The following is a 26,086-nucleotide window of genomic DNA, read 5'->3' on the forward strand; positions in this document are numbered from 1 at the left end:
GTGTGACAGAGACGTCGACACCGTGACGGTTTCGGCGTCTAGGCTGTCACACCGGAATTGTTACCCTAGCGAACTCTGCCACTCCATAACCCGAGAAGTGGGTGTCGGCCTGGAGTCTCCTCACCGTCGTCATATTGGTCATCACCAGTGTTGCCAGGTCCGCTTATTATAAGCGACTTTGGACGTGTTTTTCTGTAAAGTAGCTTGTAAATATTGGTAGTTGTGGGTTGAAGGTTTTTTGGGCTTGCTTCTTACTTTACTTTACTTTATTTGTTTATTTGGACAGGACAGAGCATATTAATGGACGTCACATGGACGTAAATACACCGGATTTAGCAAAGATGCTAATTTTCATCCGCAGTCCTCACACAAAACATAAATCTATTTTCTAAAGTGTAGTTGTTTATTTGGGCTTGTTTCATAAATGTTGTTTAAACCAGTGGTTCTCAAACATTTTTTATGTCAGGACCCCCGGATTAATATCTATTTGTCTGCAGAGCCCCTTCTAAAAATGTGTTGTTAAAATGTTTCACTTTTCACACAAAAAAAAAATCTTATCTACAAGCTCACAACGCGACGTGTTGTGAGCTTGTAGATCTGCTATTTCAAAATAGCCAATACATATAGGTTTAAAGTGTGGCCTAATAGACTTTTTAGCCCCTGTAAGCTCACCACCAGAAATGCCCCCCCCCCCCCAACTGTTTACTGTACATATGTTCTTCTTGATTACTGCTGGTTTCGGCTATATATGATGTTTTGCATTTTATTGTACATTATTGTTTGTCATCTAATGTTTCAATGAATTGAATACACAGGACCCCAATGGAAACCAGCCATATTGCTTTCTTAGTTTTAATCGTATTTAGCATCCTGCATTAAACTGTACTTTCTGTGCTTTTTAAAAAACAACATAAAGTATTCAATCAATCAATCAATTCAAGGACCCCCAAATTAGTATGTATTTGTCTGCAGAGCCCCATCTAAAAATAAGTATTGCCAGGGACCCCCATACACATGTGTGTTGTTAAAATGTTTCGAAAAATATTCAAGCTGTTCCGCTTTCCCCCCCAAGATTGTTGCTGAAAATAGCAGATCTATAACCTCACAACATGTCGCATCGCAACGGGTTATGAGCTTGCAGATCGGTTATTTTTTTATTTTTTTTCAAATATCTATATGTTTATAAAGTGCTTATGTGGCCTGTGTAGTCACTTCTGTTAGGCTTTTTTTCCCCCATAGACCTGGTTGCTTATTTCTCACGCAAAATCCAAAACCTGGCAACGCTGATCACTCGTCTTGGCAGCAGGGATGAGAAACCAAAACCACTGGGATGATATACAAACCTGAGATATAAAATACATTTTATTCATTTAGTATCATTATCGATCAGCCATCACCACAGCGCACGGGCAGGCAGCCCAAGTGTTCAACATTAATTGATCTACAGGAGGAGGGAGGGGGAGAAATTATTATTATATAGATATTATTACTATTATTATTATTATAGAAAACCGTCACCAAAATGATGGAAGAAATAGACAGGTTCCAGGTGCCTATACCCGCCGTGCAGGAGGAGACGGAGGGAGAGCCGCTCGTATGTATTATTGTTTCATATTTAATCATGATGATGCTGATGATGAATCAGTGTTTTTGGGGCCTTTTTGTTATGAAAAAGACCCTGTTGTTGGCAACAACAACAAAAAAAAACACGATACAATAATATCAATTTGATTGTTTGAACGATCAGGCCTATAATAAAGCTAAATGATGATTCTACACTGTGGCCATGAGTCTAAAATATATAGGCTATAAATAAGATATTATATATATATTATCTGTGGCCATATGAGTCTAAAAGATAGGCTATCAATAAGATATTATTATAATATTATATATATATAGGCTATTATATTATAATGATGATTCTCACTGTGGCCATGCGTCTAAAAGATAGGCTATAAATAAGATATCATTATAAGCCTGACAAGCATCATCGTAACCAGAACAGATGGTATATAGTAGACTATATGATAAAGACTATAATTGATCATGATTGGTTGTGTGTGGTTGATATAGATCAGGTTTAAAGGCTGTTTAATGTTGGGATGGTTGGATCTGCGTAGTGAGAGAGGCTCAGCATCATCCGTCATGTCTGCTGAAAACAAGCAAGCATCCTCCTCACTCACTGGTGGAGGAAGTACTACATTTTGTACTCAAGTAAAAGTATCAGTACCACAGTGTAGACATACTCTGTTGCAAATACAAGTCATGTATTCAAAATGTAGCCTACTTTTTGGAGTAAAAGTACAAAACTAGGCCTATTGTCATCTAAATGTGTTTAAAGCACCAAAAGTAAAAGTACCCATTATGAAAAATGTCCCATTTCACAGGTTTCAAATAATCAAAATATTTTGAAAAAAACCATCTACTTGTAGATCGGCTAATTTCAAATAGCCTATATAGGGCTGAAGTGGTTAATGCATGTTTTGTAATAATAATCAAAATCTACAAAGTAACTACTGTATAATTAAAGTTTTCAAATAATTGTAGTGGAGTAAAAAGTACAATATTTGCCTTTTAAAATGTAATCGTAAAAGTACAGAAAATTGGAAATACTCCAGTAAAGTAAAAAACACCTCACAATTGTACTCAAGTACAGTACTTGAGTAAATGTACTTACTTTTAAGACCTTTTTAATACCAAAGTGGCCACATCAAATAGTCAAATATTACGTAAGAAAGAGGCAGACGTTGTGAAAATAGCCGATCTACAAGCTCACAACGCCTCACAGTGCGAGGCGTTGTGAGCTTGTAGATTTTCACAATATTCAACTGTGGAACAGAGTCAATCTAAATGTAATGCCTCAACTCCAACAATTCCAAGTGCTTGTCAGGGTGGGGGGTCCCCAGTTCAAATATGATTATTTCGGGGGTTCTCGGCCTGAAAAGTTTGGGAACCCTTGCTGTAGGAGACACCAGGTTATCGGGGTCATGATAATGGCTACAATAACATGTTTTCAATAGCTGGGTTTAATGTGCTACACCAGGTGTCTTCACGCTTTTCAGGCCAAGGCCCCCTCAGCTGAGAGAGAGATGAAGCAGGGACCCCCACCACAACATATTGTATAACATGTTGCAGATTAAACCTAGATTTCATAGATAGCTTGATTGACTGTCAGTGTTATGTAAATTAATGTGCTTTGTTTATTTCAGACATTTAACCACTTAAACCCTCAATACATGGTAAACGTGACCTTTGGCTCTGTACTTGGTTTGCTCCTTTTTCCCCCTATACACCAAAACACTTTGCCTCACAACGTCTCGTGCTGCGAGGCGATGTAGATCTGCTATTTTTGGCTAATGTTCCCTTCAGAATAGGGATGCTAGGGTCTAAGTGGTTAATGTAATATATATATATATATATATATATATATATATATATATATATATATATATATATATATATATATTAAAGTTCCTATCTCACAAAGATTTGGCGGCCCCCCTGTAGTAACTCTGAGGGCCCTCTAGGGGTCCCGGACCCCCTGTTGAAGACCCCTGTAGCTAGAGCAAAGTTTGTGCAGATCTGTTACTACAGTAGTTTTTGGATTGTTAGCCTATATTATACATTGACTTCTGTTCAGGTTTCCCATCACGTAACAAGCCTGGGCAATTATATTATGAAGTATTATTTTCATAATACCTCATATAATAGCCCAGGCTTGAATCAAATGATCAATTTAATGATTCATGAAATGATTCATTTTGATTCAATCGAATGCCCATTCCCGCGAGTCTGTCTGATTTTCTGTCTGTCTGTCTATCTGTCTGTCTGTCTGTCTGTGCACGTGTCTCCAGGACCCGGCTTCGTCCACCTCGGCCTCGGAGGCAGAGTCGGACCCCCGGGAGGGAGAGCCCGTCACCATGAACTACAAGCCCTCGCCCCTGCAGATGAAGATAGGTACGTCAGAATGATGGCTCACTGAATAGTGTTTATGAATACATTGTGGCCTCCTGCAGCACTGGCTCTCAAACTTTTTACATTTCAAGGAACCCCCGTAACTCTCAGAGTGTACAAATGGAACCACATCTTGTACTTGACTAGAGTCCTTGTGCCTTGTATGCCTTTGTATCTTTCATGCATATTTTCTTATTTTTTAAGATTTATTCTTGGGCTTGTTATGCCTTTATTATTGATAGGACAGTAGGCTGACAGGAAATGGGAGATAGAGATGGATAGTGACACGCATGCATAATCGTCATAATCGTTGTTGACAAACATCCATGTTTTAAAATGTTCATATAGTTTCAAATGTTTAATAAAAACATGTGGAAATAGCAGATCTACAAGCTTGTAGGTCGGCTATTTCCACTATTAATGGGTTATTAAGTTATTAAATATGTCAGAAATGTCTTTGTATGTTTAGGTTATTTGTCATATCTGCCATGTGCAACTTCACATCCTAAAAACCAAACATAAATGTAAGTTATTTAAGCTATATATTCCAGTGTTCAACGACAGAAGCACAATATAATCATTAATCACAATTATTTGAGCGATAATTAATCGTCAGGTAAAGTTTCATAATGGTGACAGCTCTAGCACTTCAGAGGATTTAAACGTATCGTGTCAGACAAGATCAGGATGCAGTCCCCCAAGGATCGTTTTCAGCACCCTGGACAGCGACAGAAATTAGCAGAAAACGTCTTTCGTTGTTGTTTCGTTCCTTTTACAGTGGCACTTTTTCTAATTCAAACCCTTCATTAACCACATGAACCCTACCGTCCCTATTCTGGGGCAAACATTTGGTAAAAAATAGCAGATCTACAAGCTCACAAGACGTCTCGTGAGCTTGTTGATCGGCTATTTTTGGCGAAGAGATTTGGCATAGAGTGGGGGGAAAAGAACGGGCTGGATATATAGAGTCCTGGGTGAACCCGGTCAACTAAGTATTGTTAGAGTTTAACTTGTTAATAAAGGGTATTTAAAACGGCTCATATTTAAATGATTTGAAACGTTAAAATCACCTAAACTATCTTGTTTGTTTGTAAGTCTCTGTGGATAAGAGCGAAATATCTATCTAATCGATTTGGTTAGCTAGGTCTATCTATCTCTCTATCTCTCTATCTATCCATCCATCCACCCACCCACTTGATTCATCGCAATTAAGTCACTGTTATATCAATCGCAATAAATTGTTTTAATTGCAATTAATCGCATGTTTAATTATTTCAGCCATGTGGCGCATTTGTAGTTTAGGACACAGCTCTCTATGTCAGTGAGCATGCGGTTTTGGATTTCCATGGTAAAAAAAAAAATACAAAACATATATAAAACATATACATACATATATATATATATATATATATATATATATATATATATATATATACACACACAGACACACACACACACACACACACACACACACACACACACACACACACACACACAGACACACACACACACACACACACACACACACACACATACTGTCTCTTCGATTATTTGATTATTTCAAAGCTTGCTTTTTGTCCCCCCCATGGTTTTCTACCCAGAGACAGACAGTGGCTCCCTTATTGCCAATCAGCTTAAAATCAGATTAAACATAATTCCCTTTCCAGATGAGCCCACTTCCCTCTGATATCATGGACACTACTTCCTCTCATGGAAAAGACTAAGAGTCACTGTCCTTTTTAGCTGTGGTTAAAAGTAACTTGAAGTACATTTACTCTACAACTACTATACTGTAGTACAGTACTTGAGTACAATGTTGGGTTCTTTTATTGAGTATTTTATATTGTTCTATGCATTTATTCCATTACATCTCAGAGGCAAATATGATGTACCTCTTTACTCCACTACAATTGTTTGATTATTTAGTTACCCTACATTTTATACTTTGGCTATTCTAAAATACGGTAGCTGATCTACAAGCTCACAGCAGATCTACAAGCTCATAGTGAGCTTGTAGATCTGCTAATTCTGAAAGGTGTTGACATTTTTTACAGAATTTTGAAAAAGTCTGTACAATGAGTACTTTTACTTTTGGTACTTATATTTTGATGCCAGTAATTTTGTACTTCGCGCCGCATTTCGAGCTAGTAGATCTGCTACTTCTGATGCTTTTGTGTGACGCTGTAGAATGATCAAGTAGGGCGTTAATTTACGAAAAAAAACACAAAAAGTTAAAATATGGAGATATGAGGTTTCTGCCCGACATCAATAATATGTTTTATCCATCAGGCTGGTCAGGCTGAATTAAATACTACAATGCATTTGTCAACGTGTCAGAATTTATATGTTTTTGTTTTAGTTAAAAATTATCTTGTGAGTTCATAGATCTGCTAATCTCTTCTGTTTGGATTCTGAGTGCCTTGAACATTGTTCACTCTTCATTCTGTTCATTTTGACGACTAAAACTATGACGAAAAATGTTCATTGAATGTTTCACTGACGAAAACGACATTAAAGCTAGGCTATGGTGACTAAAATATATTGACAATTTTGTCAATAAGAAAAGTAATTTCATGCTTGGTTGTGCGTGGGCGTCACGCCCCAGAAATAGCAGATCTACAAGCTCACAACAACACGTCGCACTGGCAGGCAGCAAAGTATAAATCAGGCAATCAGCCAAGATACATTTTAGTCGAGTGAAATATTAATATATTTAGTCGACTAAAACTAGACTAAAACATTTCAGATGACTAAAATATGACCGAAACTAAATTAAATGGAATTTAATTAAAAAGACTGACTAAAACTAAATCAAACAAATGTAACACTGCATTCTAAATACCACAATGTATTATATGTGTTATGCATGTACTTATAGCCCCTAAAAGTGAGGTCAAAAGCTAAACGTGTGTGTGTGTGTGTGTGTGTGTGTGTGTGTGTGTGTGTGTGTGTGTGTGTGTGTGTGTGTGTGTGTGTGTGCAGAGAAACAGAGAGAGATGGCCAGAAAAGGCTCGCTGAAGAACACCAACACGGTGGGCAGTCCTGTGAACCAACAACCCAAGAAGAACAACGTCATGGCCAGAACCCGGTAACAACAAATTTCCAATGACGTAAAAAACACCAGCAAACTGCAGGTTTACTGAGTAACTGCAATTGCCCAAAGTTGCCCATTAATGCCTCTTGTCATGCAGTGAACCTGCTGAACCTTCATTTCAGAGCTTCTCAAACATTTTCATCATGTCAAGGACCCCCAAATTGCATAGCGTTTGGCCACAGACCCCCATTTCAAACGATGTTGTGCCAGGGACCCCTGTAAGGGAAGATTTGTCAAACGTTATTGAAAATAGCCAATCTAAAAGTTCACACGTGTAACATCCTGTGAGCCTGTAGATCGGCTATTTGCGGACAGCCGAAATAAGAGCTAAGGGTTCCTATTTTGATGGCGGAACTTGGTCTTAACTTGCGCTTGTGGCATGGACAGATTAAAGTGAAAATGGGCCCTGTGCACAAAATCACCACAGGTTACATGACCAAACAGTAAAGCTTGTATGTTGTGTATGTGTTCTCTCTGTGCCTCTCTCTCTATCTCTCTCTCTCTGTGTGTCTGTCTCTCTCTCTCTCTCTCTCTCTCTCTCTCTCAGCCTGGTCGTCCCCAACAAAGGCTATTCCTCCTTAGACCAGAGTCCCGATGAGAAGCCCCTCGTGGCCCTAGACACAGACAGGTAAACACACACGCACACGCACGCACGCACGCACACACACACACACACACACACACACACACACACACACACACACACACACACACACACACACACACACACACACACACACACACACACACACACACACACACACACACACACACACACACACACACACACACACACACACACACACACACACAGTCCTCTCTCTCTCAATGGAAATAAGCCTTTAATGTGTTTTTATCCCCAGTGATGTTGTGTGTGTTATGTGTCATAGAAGTGCTGATGTGCTCTTTTCTTTTATCACCAAATACATATTTGCAAAGAAAATATTTGCACATCCACTTTGTTCAGATGTGTTGGACAGTGACAAATGAAGCGATCATAAAGAGAATGTTTCATGAGCAAAAATCCTGCAACTCTGCTCTTGCTCAGCAGTGTGTGTGTGTGTGTGTGTGTGTGTGTGTGTGTGTGTGTGTGTGTGTGTGTGTGTGTGTGTGTGTGTGTGTGTGTGTGTGTGTGTGTGTGTGTGTGTGTGTTGTGTCTTCCAGTGATGACGACTTTGACATGAATTCGTCCAGATACTCGTCGTCAGGATACTCCTCAGCCGAGGTGAGATGTGTGAGGGAGCAGGTACTGTAGTTATGCAATGCATTCTGGGTAACAGCACGCCAGTCCAAAGAGCTCCAAAGTGCTGTATAGTCAGTAAACAAATATAAAATACTAAGAGTAAAACAATAGACAGGGGGAAAAAACACAGACACATTGCCTAACGGAAGCAGCTACTCTCAGTCTGAATCATGGAAAGCCAAGGAGTACAAGTGAGTTTTCAAACGTGATTTAAACACAGGCCAGGTGTGAGACGCTCTAACATGGGGTGGAAGATCGTTTCACAGTTTGGGTGCTATACTGCGTAAAATTATCTGTCTCCCCTGGTCTTCAGCCTTGTTTGTGGGACCAGAAGAAATGACTGGTCAGTTGTAGACCTCAAGACCCTTTTAGGGTTATAGGCTTTATGCACAGCAGCCATATTGGAAGGAAATCGGGCCTCTTCCTTACTTCCTTGACAGGTGTTACCAATGATACTAATGAAGGCTCTGCTCCATTTCGTGTAGCACAGTGGTTCTCTGACTTTTTAATTTCATTTAGTTTCATAACTCTGAGAGTGTACAAATGGAACCAAATGGACCCTTACGGGTCCATTTGGTTCCATTTGTACACTCTCAGAGTTACACACCGGTAAGGGGCCATTTGGAACCCCCTCAAGGAACCACAAGGGTCCCTGGACCACACTTTGAGATCCACTGGTGTTTCCAGTGAGCCAACATGCACAACATCAGCACCCTGACTCTGACCAGAATGGAACAGAGCCTTAATTAGTATTATTGGTAAGACCTGTTAAGGAAGTAAGAAGAGGCCTAATTTCTTTCCAATATGGCTGCTGTGCATTCAGTCTATTGGGAGGTAGAAGCTCTGACGTGTACATTGGTGCCAACCCATTTAACAACACAAAAACAAACATTAAAATCTTAAACTGAATCCTGTAACGAGCAGGGAGCCAGTGAGTGGAGGAAGGCAAGAATCGGGGAGACGTGATCATACTGCTGTGCCCCTGTTAAGAGGCGATTTTGGACTCACTGTAGTCGTGACAGACAGGCTTGGCTAACGCCAACATACAGTTGTCAAATCGGGTTGAGATAAAAGCCTGGATAAGACGTTCAAAATCTAAAAGGGTTATACAGCCGCCTTATCATCTTCATAAAATTGGTCCTCCCTAATGCTCATTATAAGATGGTGTGTCTCGTTGGAGGGACAGTTCAGCAACCTCGCAGCGTGAGGCGTTGTGTGCTTGTAGATCTGCTATTTCCGGCTAATGTTCCCCTCAGAATAGAGATTCTAGGGTTCAAGTGGTTAACATAAAACAAACAAAAAGGTTCCGACCACACAAAGATTTGGAGACCCCCCTGTAGTAACTCTGAGGACACCCTATAGGGACCCCGGACCCCCTGTTGAAGACCCATGCTCTATACTAGCAATGATTACTATCGAAATATAGAGATTTAACTTTTTAACGAAACCCAAAAACCAAATAACACGATGGCTTGTTGCTGCCTTGCACCCACGACAATACAGCACCAACGCACCAAAGTCTGACATCAGTGGTTTGTTTATTGGTTCTTATATGACACAATCAACGAATTCTCTATGGGATTTTCAAGAGAAAAACATTAACGCTGTGACAAAGCGTTATATTGGGAGCGACGTCAGGACTTCAGTGCTCTACATACAGTATTGAGTATTTCAATAATATCCAATTATCGCCCAGACGTATAAGTCACCCATAATAAATCACGTCAGTGCTGGAATCTTAATTTGACTATCAAAGCACTGACTATAATAACTAGATTACCATGATCTCATTACGCTGCTTTGATTAATGATGGATTCCTGTGGATTACCACCGTCTAATTGGCTTGTTTCTCACACAATATTGAATCACGCAAATAAACTGTCTAGGATGCACACACACAAGCCAGAGCGCTTTTTTAAAAGTGAAATAGCCCTTTAACCTGTCCACCTGTCCATCTGTCCCTCCGTCCCGTCTCTCTCCAGCAAATCAACCAGGACCTGAACATCCAGCTGTTGAAGGACGGCTACCGGTTGGACGAGATCCCCGACGACGAAGACCTCGACCTCATCCCGCCCAAGTCCGTCAACCCCACCTGCATGTGTTGCCAGGCAACCGCCTCCACTACCTGTCAAATACAGTAACCCCGCCCCCCTTCTCCCCCCCCCCCCCACCCCCCCGCCCCAACACACAACTTAACCCCTTCCTCCCTCCAATCCTCATCTGCTGTTAGCCAACGGCAGTGACAGAGAAGCATTGTTAGAATATTATTATTATTATTATTATTACGACAAATTAACACATTTACTTACATACTACGATGGTGATAAATAATGACGGCGAGGAAGATTAAAGGTTATGGTATATACAAATACCAATACAAATACCCTCTTGGGATCTTTAGAGTAATGCGGTTTCCTCCTATGGTAGGACATGCACGTGTGTTTAAGGCCCAGGGCGGGGTGGGGGTGGGGGGTGGTGGTGGTAGGGGTGTTGGTTGTAGGGGGGGTTGGGGGTCTAGGTCTGGGTGGGTGGGGGTCTCATCCACCTTGCCCTGCTCCAGGACGATGTGGTGTAACGCAGTGGTTCTCAAACGTTTTCCATGTTTCAAGGACCCCCAAATTGATATTGTATTTGGCCACGGACCAACACCCATCTGAACATATTGTGTGCCAGGGACCCCCATACAACAACATTTCTATTGTTAAAATGTTTTAAAAATAAAAACATTTCTATCCCTAGATTGTTTGAAAATAGCATATCTACACGTTTACTTGTAGTAGATTAGGTTATTTTCAAATAGTCGATGCGCATTATGGTTAAAGCTGCACTATGTAACTTCTGTCTTCTACCACAGTTTACTGCGCGAGTGCTGACATTTTTACCATTGAGCTAATAGACAGAGCCTATACCAGCTCAGTGGCGTTGTGGTTAGAGTAGTGTTGATTTTCACAGCAAATTGATTCAGTTTTAGTCATAGTCTTTTGAATAAAATTCCATTTAGTTTTAGTCATATTTTAGTCATCTGAAATGTTAGTGTTAGTCTAGTTTTAGTCGCCTAAATATCATAAGATTCTAGTCGGCTAAATCTACAGTTGATTTAGTCGACTAAAATGTATTTTGACGGTGCCTTGATGGCGTCGTAATGGCTGATTCTACACTTGGTTGCACGCTGAAAATAGTCGATCTACAAGCTCACACCGCGTCGCAGCGTGACCCCCCCCCCCACGTTGAGAACCACTTCCACGTTGAGAACCACTGTTGTAACAGAACACGTTGTAGAGACAAAACAAAACGTCAGCTGATGCTCAAAAGTGACTGAAGCCCCTAAACATGAGAAGGGGACCCATTATACTTTTGTTAATGTTGTTCAGCCAAAGTTTCAAATAATGACGAATAGACGAATGACAAAAGCTATTAATCAGGCAAATCATCACCGCAAATGAATGAGCATAATAGGCCCCCTTTAAGAAATATGATCATTATTGCTGCTGATTGGGCTGTTGTGCTATAGTCTTAATTCTGCTTGTTTTAAGTTGTATTTACCATTTTATTTTTTGGTTATTTTATTTGATGGCTTTATTGTTATTATTATCATTATTATCATTTTATTTATTTATTATTATTACTACCCTTATTATTATTATTTATGTTTGGTATGATTGTAGGGGAGGTATTACCAAAGTGAAACTGTGGTCTTGTGAGCCAAAATGGAGCATGTCTGGTACTGTACATGTTACATGACAGGGTTTATATAGGAGTTCTAGTGCAGAGGTTTTCAACCAGTGGTCCAGGGACCACCAGTGGTCCTTGAGGGAGTACCAGGGGGTCCCCAGGAAAATTAGTTAACATAGCGTCAGAATCACCTGATCAGCAGATGAACTTGTAGATCTGCTATTTTTGAAAAATCTTGAAAATGTGTGCAAATCTTTGAATATATTTACAATAAATGACATACTTTAACTCACATCTTTGCTGCTGGGGGTCCCCGGCACAGAACATTTTCAGATGGTGGTCCGCGGCCAAATGTATATCAATTTAGGGGTCCTTGGTATGAAAAAGGTTGAAAACCACTGTTCTAGTGGAACTCATTCGCCTCCCATTCTGACTCACTCGCTCTCTTTTATATTTTACCTTGACGCTTCCTTCCATTAGGGATGAATGTACAAACAAGAACGGCACTGGAATAAGAACTAAACAAACCAAAACAAGAGTCTAAGGCCCCACTGCTCACACATCAGACGTGCGACAACGTGGCGGATACTTGGGGGGGGGGAGACGGGGCAGGGGGGATGCGGCAAAACACTCTCACTCCCCAAAATGCATATTGTGACTTTGTGGGACAAATGTGACCAAAACGTCAAACGTTTGATGGTGTCTTAGGAGTGAGAATGCATTGTGAGCGGAGGACGGCTTAGTACCAACCAGCTCTCATCCGCTTTCTCTCTCTCTCCCTCTCTCAGCCTCCTTTTCTGTCGCTCTCTTTCTCACTTTCTCTTTATATCCGTTTCTCTTAGACTTTATACCTTCCTCATCACACACACAGAGAAATCCAATGCCATCATAAGATATGGGGCGTCATTTTCCTTTGGTTTTCTACTGATAGGTTGGGAATCCTAAAGAATTGTAACCCTCTGACCCGGAGCACCATTATACTTAAAATCTCTCTCTCTCTCTCACACACACACACACACACACACACACACACACACACACACACACACACACACACACACACACACACACACACACACACACACACACACACACACACACACACACACACACACACACACACACACACGTAAATTATTTGCAATTAAGAGTATGCCTTAAGTACAGAGATGTTTAAAAGAGGTGTGTACATGTATTTATTCCTATCCATCCATCCTGGTTACTTTGTTTTATTTGAGAGAGGATTTGCCGTCTGTGAAGGTACGCATTTTATTCCTTTTTTTAAAAAGCATTTACTCCACGGGCGATAATTGTTTGTGTTTTATTTACTTTTATTCTTATTGTTTTTTTATTGATTTTGGTTGTACAGTAAAAAACTTCCGTTCCAGTATTTAACAGTTATTATTGTGTGTAGTGTATGACGACAAGAAATAAACTCAAAGACTGACAGAGCACTGTTTGAGCTGCCATTTTATTTTCATACCGCTCCATATTACTGCATTACCGTCTCTGTCGGGTGGAAACCTCACATGTCCAAAACTGTTACTTTTCAGGATTCAAATTAAAAAGTAGCAGATCTACAAGCTCGAAAAGAGTCGCTTCGCGCATTTCGAGCTTGTAGATCTGCTACTTTTGATGCTTTTGAGTGACGCTATAGTATGATCAAGTAGGGCGTTAATTTGGAGATAATATGGAGATAAGAGGTTCCCTACAGCGATATACTGTTGCACTGTCATCAAAATGATATGGCCTTGTGCACGTTGCGTTGCTGCAGGCACGCAGTGTTTATTGGTTTAACCCATTCAATCCGGGGACGCATCGCTGTCATTTTAAACTTCTTTAAGCTTTTCAAAAATAGCTCTAGCGCAGATCTACAAGCTCATAGCGCGGCACCGAGTGCCGCACTATGAGCTTGTAGATCTGCTATTTATTTATTTTTAATCGTGAAAATGTGTGCAAATCTTTGAATATTGTTTTAAAGCTAAAAACATTTACTCAAATCTTTGCTTCTGGGGGGTTCTATAAATGTCTAAATCCAAAAAACGTATATGTTGCTACATCAGTGGTTCTCCAACTCTTTCCATGTCAAGGACCCCCAAAATTATATGTAATTGGCCGCGGACCCCCATCTCAAAATATGTTGTTCCAGGGACCCCCCAGAAGCAAAGATTTTAGTTAAAAATGTTCGCTTTCAAAAATATATATATTCAATGATTTGCACACATTTTCACAATTTGTCCCCCAAAAAAATAGCAGATCTACAAGCTCATACAAGCTCATAGCGCGGCACCGAGTGCCGCGCTATGAGCTTGTATATCTGCTATTTTTGAATAGCCAAAGAAATCTAAAATGACAGAGATACGTCCCTGGATTGAATGGGTTAATTAACATTAAAGGTAGGGTAAGTGATTTTCTTTGGTTAAAATAAGTGTTAAATAGCTCTATATTCTGATAGTACATAGAGTGTTTGTTCCCCAGCTCTTTATCAAACAGAAAATGCATTTTCAAGTCGGGATAAAAATTGTATCCAATCAGGATGGAGAACTCAGTCAAGATACAGATTAAATAAGTGAAATTGGAAGTGATGAAACTAAGAAATGAGCAGATACAACTTGGAACTGGAACACTTTATAAATGAAGCTGATAAATGGGTACTTTCTCCTGATTGGCCGACATTTTGTCACCTACCTGAAAAAATGTTTTGTTTATTAAAGAACTGGAGAGACAGGGAGACACCTGTTACTGGACAAACACTCTATAACAATGATTAATGTCAGAATATAGAGCTTTAACATTTTGATAAAAAACGTTTCGTTTTAACCCAAAGATTTCACTTACCCCATCTTTAAATAAAAACATATATAATAAACCAAAATAGTCTAAATACAGATAACCTGGTCCCATGTCCTAAGCACCCTGCAGCGCAGTAGTTATCTCGACTTTACGGCTATAATTTCTCATGACTTAAGCATGCACATGTTCATATGTTTGTTGTTGAAAAACGCCATCAGCTATTTTTAGCACCATAGTAGCCATCTGTCAGTGTGTTGTGGAGAGAGGTGGATTCAGCAACCTTTTCACACCTTTCAACCAGTGTTGATTTTGTCGACTAAAACTATGACGGAAAATCGTCAACTACCTTTTTTTCACTGACAAAAACTAAATTAATACTAAATTAAAACTAAGCTACTATGACTAAAACTAAGACCAAATATACAATCAATTTCTTCAACAAATAAAAACTAGACAAAAATGTTAGGGAGTGACTATAGATATCCAGCAGAACTAAAAGACAAGTAATGTTATGCTCGTTTGGGCTTGAAAATAGCAGATCTACAAGCTCACAACGCGCCGTGAGCTTGTAGATCGGCTATTTTCAGCATGCAAACAAGTGTAAAATCAGACATTTCGACGCCATCAATCCCTGCCAAAATACATTTTAGTCGACTAAATAAACTGTACATTTAGTCAACTAAAGCTAGACTAAAACATTTCAGATGACTATGACTAAGATGAATATGACTAAAACTAAATTTTATTCAAAAGACTATGACTAAAACTACATGAAAATCAACACTGCTTTCAACCAACTGATCTCCTGACTTTATTCCACTTACAGTCTGTACTGTAGTAGTCTGGACAACAAAGTTTGTGGGGTTGAGACTTTTAGAACTGGGCAATATAACAGCATTATATATCTATATCATGATGATACTTGATACAGTCTGGGAGTGTTGACTTTTCCTGGTTGTAATTGCTTAAACTGTATTTTGTACTTACACTACCTCTAAGTGAACTTACCCTTAAAAACTATGAGCACCAGTCGTAGAAATGGTTGTGTTGGATTGTAAGGATGAACTTGAGAGTATTATTAAGAAATGAAAGTAATTTTAATGTCAAAAAAATTCTGAGCAGTAACTACAGAGCTATGAACATTGTGATACATTGCAGGGTCTGTGACGATAACGTTCCCCGACTACAGTAGCGTCAACAAAAAAGAACTTCACACCGTGAAGGGCACTGACTTTGGATCACAGTTGCCACGTAATGCTGATAAAACTAAAACAACATTGATCATCATAATACACATTGACAGATTTAGTTTGTGGATTTAACTATATCTAACTTTATACACTTAGAAGTTTAAAATATGTTCATCAAGGAAATAAAATAAAACAAGTAGATTATTTTAAGTATGTGAAATTCCAGTAAGACTTGTCACAATTGGGTAAAGACGATTATTCTATTACACAAAACCTTGTTGCCCTGTGAATGTTCCAATTTTACCACCAGGTGGAACTAAGAAGCAATATAGGCCCATGCAACATTATTCCCTGACAACATGAACACCAGGAAGTGGCAATAATTAAAATAAAAGTTATCCATTCAAGTATACAGCATTGTGCCGTTGGCAAAACTTGGGCACAATGCCTTTCTTCTGTAAATTAGGACCTAAGTCACTCTTTCACACTAAAATCCTCAGTGTTAATGTATACATTTTTAACTCAGAGAAGTGTACAAATATAACTAAATGGACTCTTGGTGAAATGTGTATACTCTCAGAGTTCAATTGACATGAATGATTCTACTGTGTTCCCTTCACCATAGAAGAATATCCGGGTATTAAAGATAATTCTGATACTGTAAAGAATCCCACCTGCTATGTACAAAAAAATGTATATAAAAGGACAATCACACATTGGGGTTTGATTTTGTATTTTTGATCTGCGACTAAAGCGGATTTCCTTCCCGCTTCCGTTTAGTCTTTGAAGTCGCGTAAGTTTGTCCTATACCGTAAGTCAAATTAGTCTAATCATATATGCCTTGCTGCTTATAAAAAAATGGGAATTCAAAGATATGTTTTAACCCATTAAGACCTGAGGCGATTCTTATTTTATTTATTTTTTTAAACCAATTTTTCAAAAATAGCAGATCTACAAGCTAATAGCGCAGCACTCGGTGCCGCGCTATTAGCTTGTATATCTGCTATTTTTGAATAGCCAAAGACATCTAAAGTGAAACCGATGCGTTCCAGGTCTTAATGGGTTAAAGTGAATTATATTTTCGTGAACAGAAATAATAAACGGATGACAGCTTCCTTTCTCTGCATTCGGGGGCTGTGGTTCCAAAGAGCACCGCTGTTGTCTACTTCTGTGGGGAATGGAGGCTCTCCCCCCTAGCCGTGCTGTCGGAGTCCCCCCCCCCCCCCCCCCCCCCCGCGCTAGACGACGGGCCTGGACTGGCGACGTTGGGGCCGCGGTGGGATTAGGGGTCCGCATATCCCCGTTTATGAGGACCAGCAGTCCCTGCGCATGTGTCCGGTCTTGCCGCACCCCCAGCAGTCACCCCATATTACTGTCGTAGGGGTTTTTTTGGGCGACACCGGCTTGAGACAGACAGACAGCCTCTTACCCTCACTTGCTATGTCGTCAAAGTCCATCTTGAGGCATTTTGACACATGTTCATTTATGTTGGAGAGAAATTTCTCTATACCCCCGAAGGACGTGTGAGAGCCAATGTTGATGAGCAGATCTTCAGGACAGAGAGATGGCAGATTCTATAAATGTAAAGGAAAAAGGGATGGCAATCAGTTTAGATATACTGACTTCTAAACTTGCAGAGGTCATCCCACCAAGAGGCTACATCTTGGTGGGAAGAGGCTTGCATATTAGCCATTTAACATAGTATGCGGGAAATGGCATCATACATTGTGACTGTTCACATGTGATGGCCATGGCCGTGTCGAAGACTTTTGGGGAACTTTGCGTGAGGAAGTCTCCCTGCAGTTCGATGTATTTGAACCAATATTAAATATTAACTGATTGCATGCCCTCCAGCCACCACCCAAAGGCCAGTTGGTAATAGCTTCCATGTGGAGACAACTTGGGTTGGGTAATAATAGCTCAGATTTATTGTTTGTGGGTTTGGTACTGTCTTAACTTGAAGGATTTATTTTCAGCAGAAAACGAAATTACTTGGAAATGTCCCATGCATGCACGTGCACACATGGACATGAGAGGGGGCTTGAGCCCCTCCCCTTTTACCCGTCGGTAAAAAAGTGCCCTCTCCAGACTGAAAGAAAAAATACATTTCAACTGCCCCTAGCGGCCTGACGGTAAGGCCTGTGGAAATGACCTTCCTAGCCTGTGTTATTAAAGAAAAACGGGCGACAATGGCCAAAACCCAATCGAAATTGGTAATTGTTTATAAAAAAAAACAATAGATGCCCTTTTGAAATTCCAGCCCCTGCCTCTCCAAATCCCTCTGCACGTCCCTGGTCCCATGTTTCGCAAAATACAGCAAACATGTTAAAGTAGATATTCATTAATGCATTGGTTCTCAAAGTGGGGTCCGGGGACCCCCAGGGGTACTTGAGGGAGTTCCAGGGGGTCCCCAGCTAAATGATAGATTAGGCACCAAATGGACCCTTATGGGTCTGTAACTCTGAGAGTGTACAAATGGAACCAGTTCCATTTGTACACTCTCAGAGTTAAACTGACATAGATTTTACAATATAAATGGGGTCCAAGTGATAGAAATACCATTAAATGGGGGTCTGTAGCCCTAATGCATGTCAAACAAGGGGGTCTTTGAAATTAAAATGGTTGAGAGTCACTGCTAGAGCCGTAAAAAATCTTCTCTTATGGGGGTCCCTGGCATATCTTATGAAATGGGGGTCCGTGGGCTAATAAGTGTCAATTTGGGGGTCCTTGACATGAAAAGGTTTGAGAACCACTGCATTAACGTACTGATGTAAGTCTTGAATCAAAGTGATGATGATGGCAGCATTACCTGTAGGAAATGAATAGGATCCTCAGTGTGTGAAAGTTGGCCCAGCTCATCATCCTTCTCCTCCAGCGTTTCAAGAACATCCTCCAGCCTTCCCTCAAGCTCCTCAGCTTCATGCAGATTGACTCGCTCTCGAGCGTTGATCAACTCCTTCAACTCTGAGCACTTTGTTTCTAGGAAGGTGATCAACTCCTTGAAGGTCTCGTCACTGGCATCCAGTGATGCCTTTACAGATTCCTGTTAAGAAACATACTGTATTATTTAGGTTTACAAAACTACCTACTCCTTTGACTAGGACTCCTTTGACTAGGACATATGTGTTATGTTGCAGAAGTGAATTTAGTTTGATCTACTTTCTGATAATCCTACGTTGTGCCACACATTTTTATACACTTTAGAATTATTTTGGTATTAAACATACACAAATGTAATTAATATGAATTTAAGTATTATTTTTGTTTTATTCCGTTTCCAAATACAAAAAGCCCAATTTCATCTATTTTAACAGTCATTTTTTCTGCATCTCTAGAGGCCAGACCGCACCAATGCAACTAGTCGCAACTCCTTGCAACAAAACAGTTTTAAGGCCAGTCCACAGTCCATACCAATGCAAGAATGTTTGCAAGTAGTTGCATGTTGCAAGGAGTTGAATTGGTGTGGACTGGCCTTTAGGGAGCAATTTTTTTTTTTACTGTACAAGCTACTTTTGTACTAGCTGATGTCTAAAATATAGTCTGCAATCACCTGTTGCATTACATATGACAGGTTCATGTACTTTTTTAATCTTGGAATAACGGCCCACCACATGCCAAAGCATTTACATGTTCACATGCCTTTCTCAGTTTTATGTTGCACAGCTATAATACACTTCACAAGTTAATTAATTCTACTCATTCATAAATATAGAATAGAATGACTTATTCTGTACTCACCTGAAAAGGTCCCACGGCCCCTCTTAACTCTTCCAGTTCCTTCTCTCGCTTTGTAATCTGTTGCTTGAAACTTGTACTTAATTCACTCTGTGGATAAGAGGAATATAACGTTACACTGTTGATTCAAAATGTGCTGCAACTTCATTTGAGGGAATTCCAATATCTTTCTTTCTTAAAGTCAAAGTAACCCCGGAGTGCTGATACGCAAATCACTCCATTTACTTCAATACACTTGAAAGTCACATGACTCTGCCAACTTTTTATCTGTCAAATCCAAAAACATTAAAGGACGACTTCACCCATTTTCAACCTATCTGTGTGTAATTGGTCCTCACTAATACTCATTATTATATGGTACCTTTTTTCTCTACCCCGTCTGCGTCTGAGGAGGGCTTTGGACAGTTCAGAAACCCGCCTACCAGTGACATCATCGATGGGGAATCGAAGCCAATAGAAGATGCAGGCTGTCTATTCCTGGAAAGTTGGCATGCTGCCCAATGATGATGTCACTGGTAGGCAGGTTTCTGAAGTGTCCTCAGACACAGAACGAGTAGGAAACAAATACTACCAACTTATCATGAGCTTTAGTGGGGACCATTTACAGGTATATGAAGAAAGTTGAAAATTGCGTTTTTCCAGAGAAAATGCATTATTTAAAGATTAAAGATAACATTACACAATTATGACAGAATGATGTACATAAACGAATTTCACCCACTTTTTTACCTTGTAAACCTGTGATGTGACAATAAACCTGATTCTGATTCTGATTACACATGTCACATGTTGTGTATTTTAATTTCATATTATCTTAAAGTGTATGATCTTTAATTTGTTTCTTATTTTCATATTATCTTAAAATGCATGATCTTTAATTTGTTTGTACAAAGACATGAGTCGATCGCGTTCAGCCGTATTAAAAATAGTCCACACTCACAACACAGCACAACGTCACAATGTGATGCCTTGCTCTGTGTAGAAGCGAGAGTTGTCAGTGGTCCTCAAAGTGGGGTCCAGGGACCCCCCATGGGAGTTTTCAAGAGGGTCAGTATAACAATTTGAATCCTATATGTACATTGGCCATTTGAAAATAGCCGTTACTCCAGCTCAGAAGCATGCACTGTAGATCTGCCATTTTCAAAAAGATCTTTAAAAAAAAGTTGGAATAATTTTTAAGCATATTAATACAAATATTGAATAGGAGTCCCTGGCACAAAATATTTTCATATGGGGGACGGGTTGGCGGCAAAATACAAATTTGAGAACCACTGCCCCTGTATGTATGCATGTATGTATGTTTCAAAGACAAACATACTTAAGTTTCCCAAGCTTTTCCTTGATTAATAAACTAGACCTACAGACCTGTTTCTCAGTCTTGGCTGCAGCTGCCATGATGATGTCGTGGCCCTTGTGGTCGTCTATGATGCACAGCGGACAGACACACACTTTGTCGGTGCGACACCACGCCTCCAGAGGTTTGTTGTGCTTGGAGCAGACCTTCTCCTCCAGCTCACCCATCGCGTCGACCACCTTGTGTCTTTTAGCCGAGTGGAGCTCCTCGTGTCTGTTCAAATGAGCCTCGCAGTAGGACGCCAGGCAGTCCAGACAGGACTTGTCGGCCTTGCGTTTCCTCCCGATGCAGGCCGTGCACTCCACCTCCCCGGGAGCAGGGACACCAACGGGCGGGGTTTCCTCACCTGTACCACAGAGTTCCTCCACTATTTCAGCCAGCAAGGGGTTTCTGCACAGCACAGGCCTCGGAGTGAAAGTCATCCTGCACTGTGGGCACCTGCATTCTGCCCTCTCCTCAGACTCCTGCCGGTCCCAGCAGGCTTTGATACAGCCCATACAGTAGTTGTGTCCACAAGGTATAGTCGAGGGGTCCTCCAGTAGACCCATACATATAGCACAGGTGAAGCGGTCTTGAGACACGCTCATTTTTTTGGGGTCTTCTACCGAGTAGGCTTCTCACACAAGCACTGATGACAGAAACACAGGGGAGAACAAGAGAAGCAGAGATGAGTTTGGTTTCAGTGAAAAAGAGAGCAGAACACTAGGGTGACATAATCATATTCAACACCAGGCTATAGACCCCTTAACAGACGACGTCATGTCTCGCTAGGACGCGCCTCACGAGCCAACACACAAGAGGAGGTTGAATGAACTGAAACCAGCGAAACCCCGAAACAATATGTTGGGAATTGATTGCAAGAAACAATCACCTGTGCGTCCAGTCTCAATGTTGGTAAACCAATAATTGGTCTATTGTACAAGGTGCAAAAAAGATTTAAAACTAGCAGTGGCTCAGAACCTCTGCCTGAACAAAGGCCTAATATCTCCTCTGGACAAGGGGGTTCCCTCTTGGGCTAGTGGTTAAGATGTTTGGCCTCCATATCCACTACTAGCCTGGAATCCAGACAGATTCGCTCTGTTCAGCTGACTTTTACTCTTTTCTGTTCTCATCAAATAGAAGCTTTTCAGTCTGGGAAGCTTCTATTTGAGCCTGATTTCAGAACGTGACTTTCATGAAAATGTAAAAATAGCGGAAATAGCTGCTATAAGCTTACAATACGTGTTGTAAGCTTGTAGATCAGCTATTTACGCTATGTTTTGAAAACGTTTGAAAATGTATGAACATTTTTCAACGATCATCTCAAATGATAGCGATTAGGCGATTATGTAATATTTGTGACAGGCCTACGCCTACTCGTTCGAAACTTTTAGTTTCAGCTCCTATAATACTGTAGGCTCTATGCACAGCAGCCATATTGGGAATGAATTGGGCCCCTTCCTTACTTCCTTCACAGGTGTTACAAATGATACTAATTAAGGCTCTCTCTGTTCCATTTAGGGTGCGTTCGGAAATTGCGCACCGGAGCGCACTCGCCTATTAGTTTGTATTGGCCAGTGCGCTCAGTGCTGTATTTCCGAACGCACCCTTAGTGTGGCATAGTGGTTGTCTTATTTTCAAGGACCCCCATAACTCTCAGAGTTACACACCCACCATAAGGGGCCATTTGGGAACCAAAATGGAGTGTTTCTAGTGAGCCAACATGCACGACATCAGCACCCTGACCAGAATGGAAGCCTTCATTAATATCAATACATGCTGTTAAACATTTCTTTAGCTTCTCTCTTCCCACCTTCCAATGTCCCGCGTCCCTGCGTTGTGATTGGCTAGCTGCGTGTCCTACGTTTCTGCCTTGGCTGAGCTCGTACATGTTTAATGTCCAATCACAACGCGGGGAGGCAGGACATGGGAAGTGGGAAAGAGAGAAGCTTAAGTTTTAAAAAATGATTAAAACATTTAAACGGCAACGTCAATCAGTGCCGATTAATGCATGTTTCCGTATGGAGCCTACTGCATTTGATGGCATCTTTGAAAAATCTCTGCAACACTTAAAGGTAGGGTAAGTGATTTTCTTTGGTTAAAATAAGTGTTAAATTACTCTATATTCTGATAGTACTCATTGCTATAGAGTGTTTGTTCAGTAAAAGGAGTCTCCTTGTCTCTCCAGCTCTTTAGAAAACACAAAATACATTTTCGTTTCAGTTTCATTTCCAATTTTATCCAATCAGGATAGAGAACTCAATCAGGATATAGATTAAACAAGTGGAATTTGAAGTGATGACACTAAGAAATGAGCAGACAAAAATGGAACTGGAACACTATAAAAATGAAGCTTAAAAATGGGTACTTTCTCCTGATTGGCTGAGATTTTGACACCTACCGAAAAATGTATTTTCTGTTTATTAAAGAGCTGGAGAGACATGGAGACTCCTGTTACTGAACAAACACTCTATGGCAATGATTACTATCAGAATATAGTGATTTAACCTTTTAACAAAATACTTTTAGTTTTAACCAAAAAATATCACTTACCCTACCTTTAAGCGACGTTATATTTGCCCAGGACCAGACAGTGGTATCAGCGGGTACATGGGAGAGTGGATTGACTGTCAAGGGACCCTGGATACCGCCTTCCTAAATACAAAAAAGGTAAACAAGGTCCCGAAAGGGGCTACTTAGGTTGTAGGGACAGGGTGACACAGGCATGCAAAGGCATGGGTTTGCAGAATTAATGGTGGTTGAATGGTCAAGCACTGAGTGTGACTATGAATGAGTATGGTTCTGCAATGAAAACAATAATATTAATAATGAGTACAAATCCCATACATAGGCCTATGATATCCCAGTATATGGTCAGATATACATAATCACTCATCTACAATAAGTGCATTAACTTCATCATACACCTTAGTTAACAACACCTTTCCATACAAGCTGCTAACATCAAACACAAACCAATTTACCAGTGGTGTAAAGTAACTTAGTACATTTACTCAAGTGCTGTACTGAAGTAAAATGTTGAGGTATTTTTACTTTATTTTCCAATTGTCAGTACAACAGTACTCCTTAATGTCAGTTCGCTGGGCTCATTTAAAACAGCCCTGAAGTGAAAAGTCACCTTTCAGGAGGCTAAAAGGGGAGGTAGTAAGTACTAAGTATCATTTCTCCCTCAGACAGACGACCCCGCCCCCCTGCTTAAATACACCCCATGGCCAAACAATTCAGAGCTGCCATATGCTACTACAAAGTGCTTAAACAATTGCTTTACCTGTAGTTAACACATACATGTGCACTCCGGTCCCAAATACACTCTGTTATACGACATTACATAAATATAAAGGAGGTGTACTTAAGGCACGCAATGTAGGGAACTCAACTAACTAGCCATGATTCAAATGACGCTCGTCTGTCACAAGCGTCATGGCGCAACTTGTTCCTGGTTTTTGAATGTTCTACATTTATAACCCGTACATCTATATAAACCTTCAGATTTCAGATATAAAGTGCTGACCCCACGGCCACGGATGCTACAAGTTAAAACGCTCGGATATAAGTACCCGTATCGTCCGTATTGTTCAATAACAAGCATTTGAATCCGATCGGTGGCCATTACTATACATTTTCTCCATATGCTTTCAACTACGCGCCCCTATCGGTTGGGAGGTGTATTGCACTCTGATACATTATAACTCTATGAGAAAATGGTCGCCGCTAAGATTAAAATGCTTTCTATTGAATACGGAAAATACGGGTATTTATACCTTAGCGTTTTAACTTGTTACATCCGTGGCCATGAGATAAGCACTTTATATTTGAAATCTGAACGTTTTATGTAGATGTACGGGTTGTAAATGGAGAAAGCTCAAAAACCAGAAACAAGTTGTGCCATGACTGTCATGATATGACACTCATGTTTCAGGGCTAGGAACTAACTGAAAAGGAATGATGCCATCAATCACTGTCAATCAACCCAGCGACAGACCCGAAATAATTAAACATACAGAAACTCAAATAATCATCATGGTAAATGAATACAGCAGACATCATTGAACCAAATAATGCACTTACAGTAGCCTAGTGAGTCAAAGACGCGCACTGCAGTGCTGCACAAGGATAGAAAGTTGGAAGCAGGTTAACTTGCATTCACCGCTCCGCTGATGACACGGGCATGAATGACCGCCCCACAATGCATTGCACACTTAAGGTGGCAGGTGCATATTACTCACACAGTTCTTAAGGTGGTACATAATAATCGGGGAAAAATGCTATAGATCATTCTCATGATTTAAGCATGTTGAATGTTTTGGTGCTATTTTATATGTTGTTGATGAATTGAATACCTAGGAGTAGGGCCCTTAATGGAAACAAGACCGCAAGGACTTTTTTGTTGTTATCTTTTTAGACAAAGTGTTTAATTTAGTCTCCTGCTGTTTTTACAATTCTGTCTAATAACATATTCAATCAAATCAACGTATCCCCTGACTTTATTCCACTTTCAGTCTGTCGTAGTCTGGACAACGAAGTTTGTGGGGTTGAGACTTTTAGAGCTGGGCAATATATCGGCATTATATCGATATATCTATCATGATATGATACTTGATACAGTCTGAGTGTTGACTTTTCCTGGTTGTAATCCCTTAAACTGTATTTTGTACTTACACTACACCTTTAAGTGAACTTATCCTTAAAAACTATGAGCACCAGTAGTAGAAATGGTTGTACATGGATTGTAAGGATGAAGTTGAGAGAGCATTATTAAGAAATAAAAGTCATTTTAATGTCAAAACATTTCTGAGTAACTACAGAGCTATGAACATTGTGATACATCGCAGGGTCTGTGATGATAACGTTCCCACTTCCCTGATTACAGTACAGTAGCGTAAAGAACAACAACTTCACACTGTGAAAGGCATAGACTTTGGATCACAGTTGCCATGTAATGCTGATAAAAACTAAAACAGCATTGATCATCATAATACACATTTACAGATTTAGTTTGTGTATTTAACTAACTTCTTAATATCATTTTATACACTACTGATACATT

The 26,086-nt window shown here is 40.2% G+C and overlaps 2 protein-coding genes across 3 annotated transcripts; one reads left to right on the top strand and one right to left on the bottom strand.

Annotated features, from left to right (window-relative positions):
* Positions 1-1,522: 1,522 nt before the first annotated feature.
* fam219ab (family with sequence similarity 219 member Ab) lies at positions 1,523-10,436 on the top strand (the record flags this gene model as incomplete). Of its 2 annotated transcripts, none has more annotated exons than XM_084054310.1 (6): positions 1,523-1,594; positions 3,858-3,960; positions 6,940-7,045; positions 7,599-7,679; positions 8,216-8,276; positions 10,278-10,436. In XM_084054310.1, 6 exons carry the CDS (start codon positions 1,523-1,525, stop codon positions 10,434-10,436), a joined length of 582 nt encoding a protein of 193 aa, XP_083910436.1. The 2 variants fall into 2 exon arrangements, with proteins under 2 accessions (XP_083910436.1, XP_083910437.1); XM_084054311.1 differs by having other exon boundaries at positions 1,523-1,549; positions 10,281-10,436.
* A 6,591-nt stretch (positions 10,437-17,027) lies between these two features.
* Positions 17,028-25,142, bottom strand: LOC311043647 (E3 ubiquitin-protein ligase TRIM47-like). Its single transcript, XM_084054958.1, has 5 exons — positions 25,108-25,142; positions 21,051-21,667; positions 19,689-19,775; positions 18,760-18,993; positions 17,028-17,524 (listed from the first exon to the last, which is right to left on the bottom strand). The coding sequence occupies exons 2-5, from the start codon at positions 21,624-21,626 to the stop codon at positions 17,255-17,257; spliced, it is 1,167 nt and encodes a 388-aa protein (XP_083911084.1). The 5' UTR covers positions 21,627-21,667; positions 25,108-25,142; the 3' UTR covers positions 17,028-17,254.
* Positions 25,143-26,086: the final 944 nt, after the last annotated feature.

Source organism: Gymnoscopelus microlampas, assembly GCF_963454915.1.
Source record: "Gymnoscopelus microlampas genome assembly, chromosome: 4".
NCBI lineage: Eukaryota > Metazoa > Chordata > Actinopteri > Myctophiformes > Myctophidae > Gymnoscopelus > Gymnoscopelus microlampas.

Excerpts from the sequence above, each read along its gene's own strand:
- LOC311043647 (XM_084054958.1), bottom strand. The coding sequence starts at position 21,626 with ATGAGCGTGTCTCAAGACCGCTTCACCTGTGCTATATGTATGGGTCTA. Across the intron at positions 18,994-19,688 it reads GGGCCGTGGGACCTTTTCAG|GAATCTGTAAAGGCATCACT; the intron begins GTGAGTACAGAA and ends GTTTCTTAACAG. Across the intron at positions 17,525-18,759 it reads ATCCTATTCATTTCCTACAG|AATCTGCCATCTCTCTGTCC; the intron begins GTAATGCTGCCA and ends TTACATTTATAG.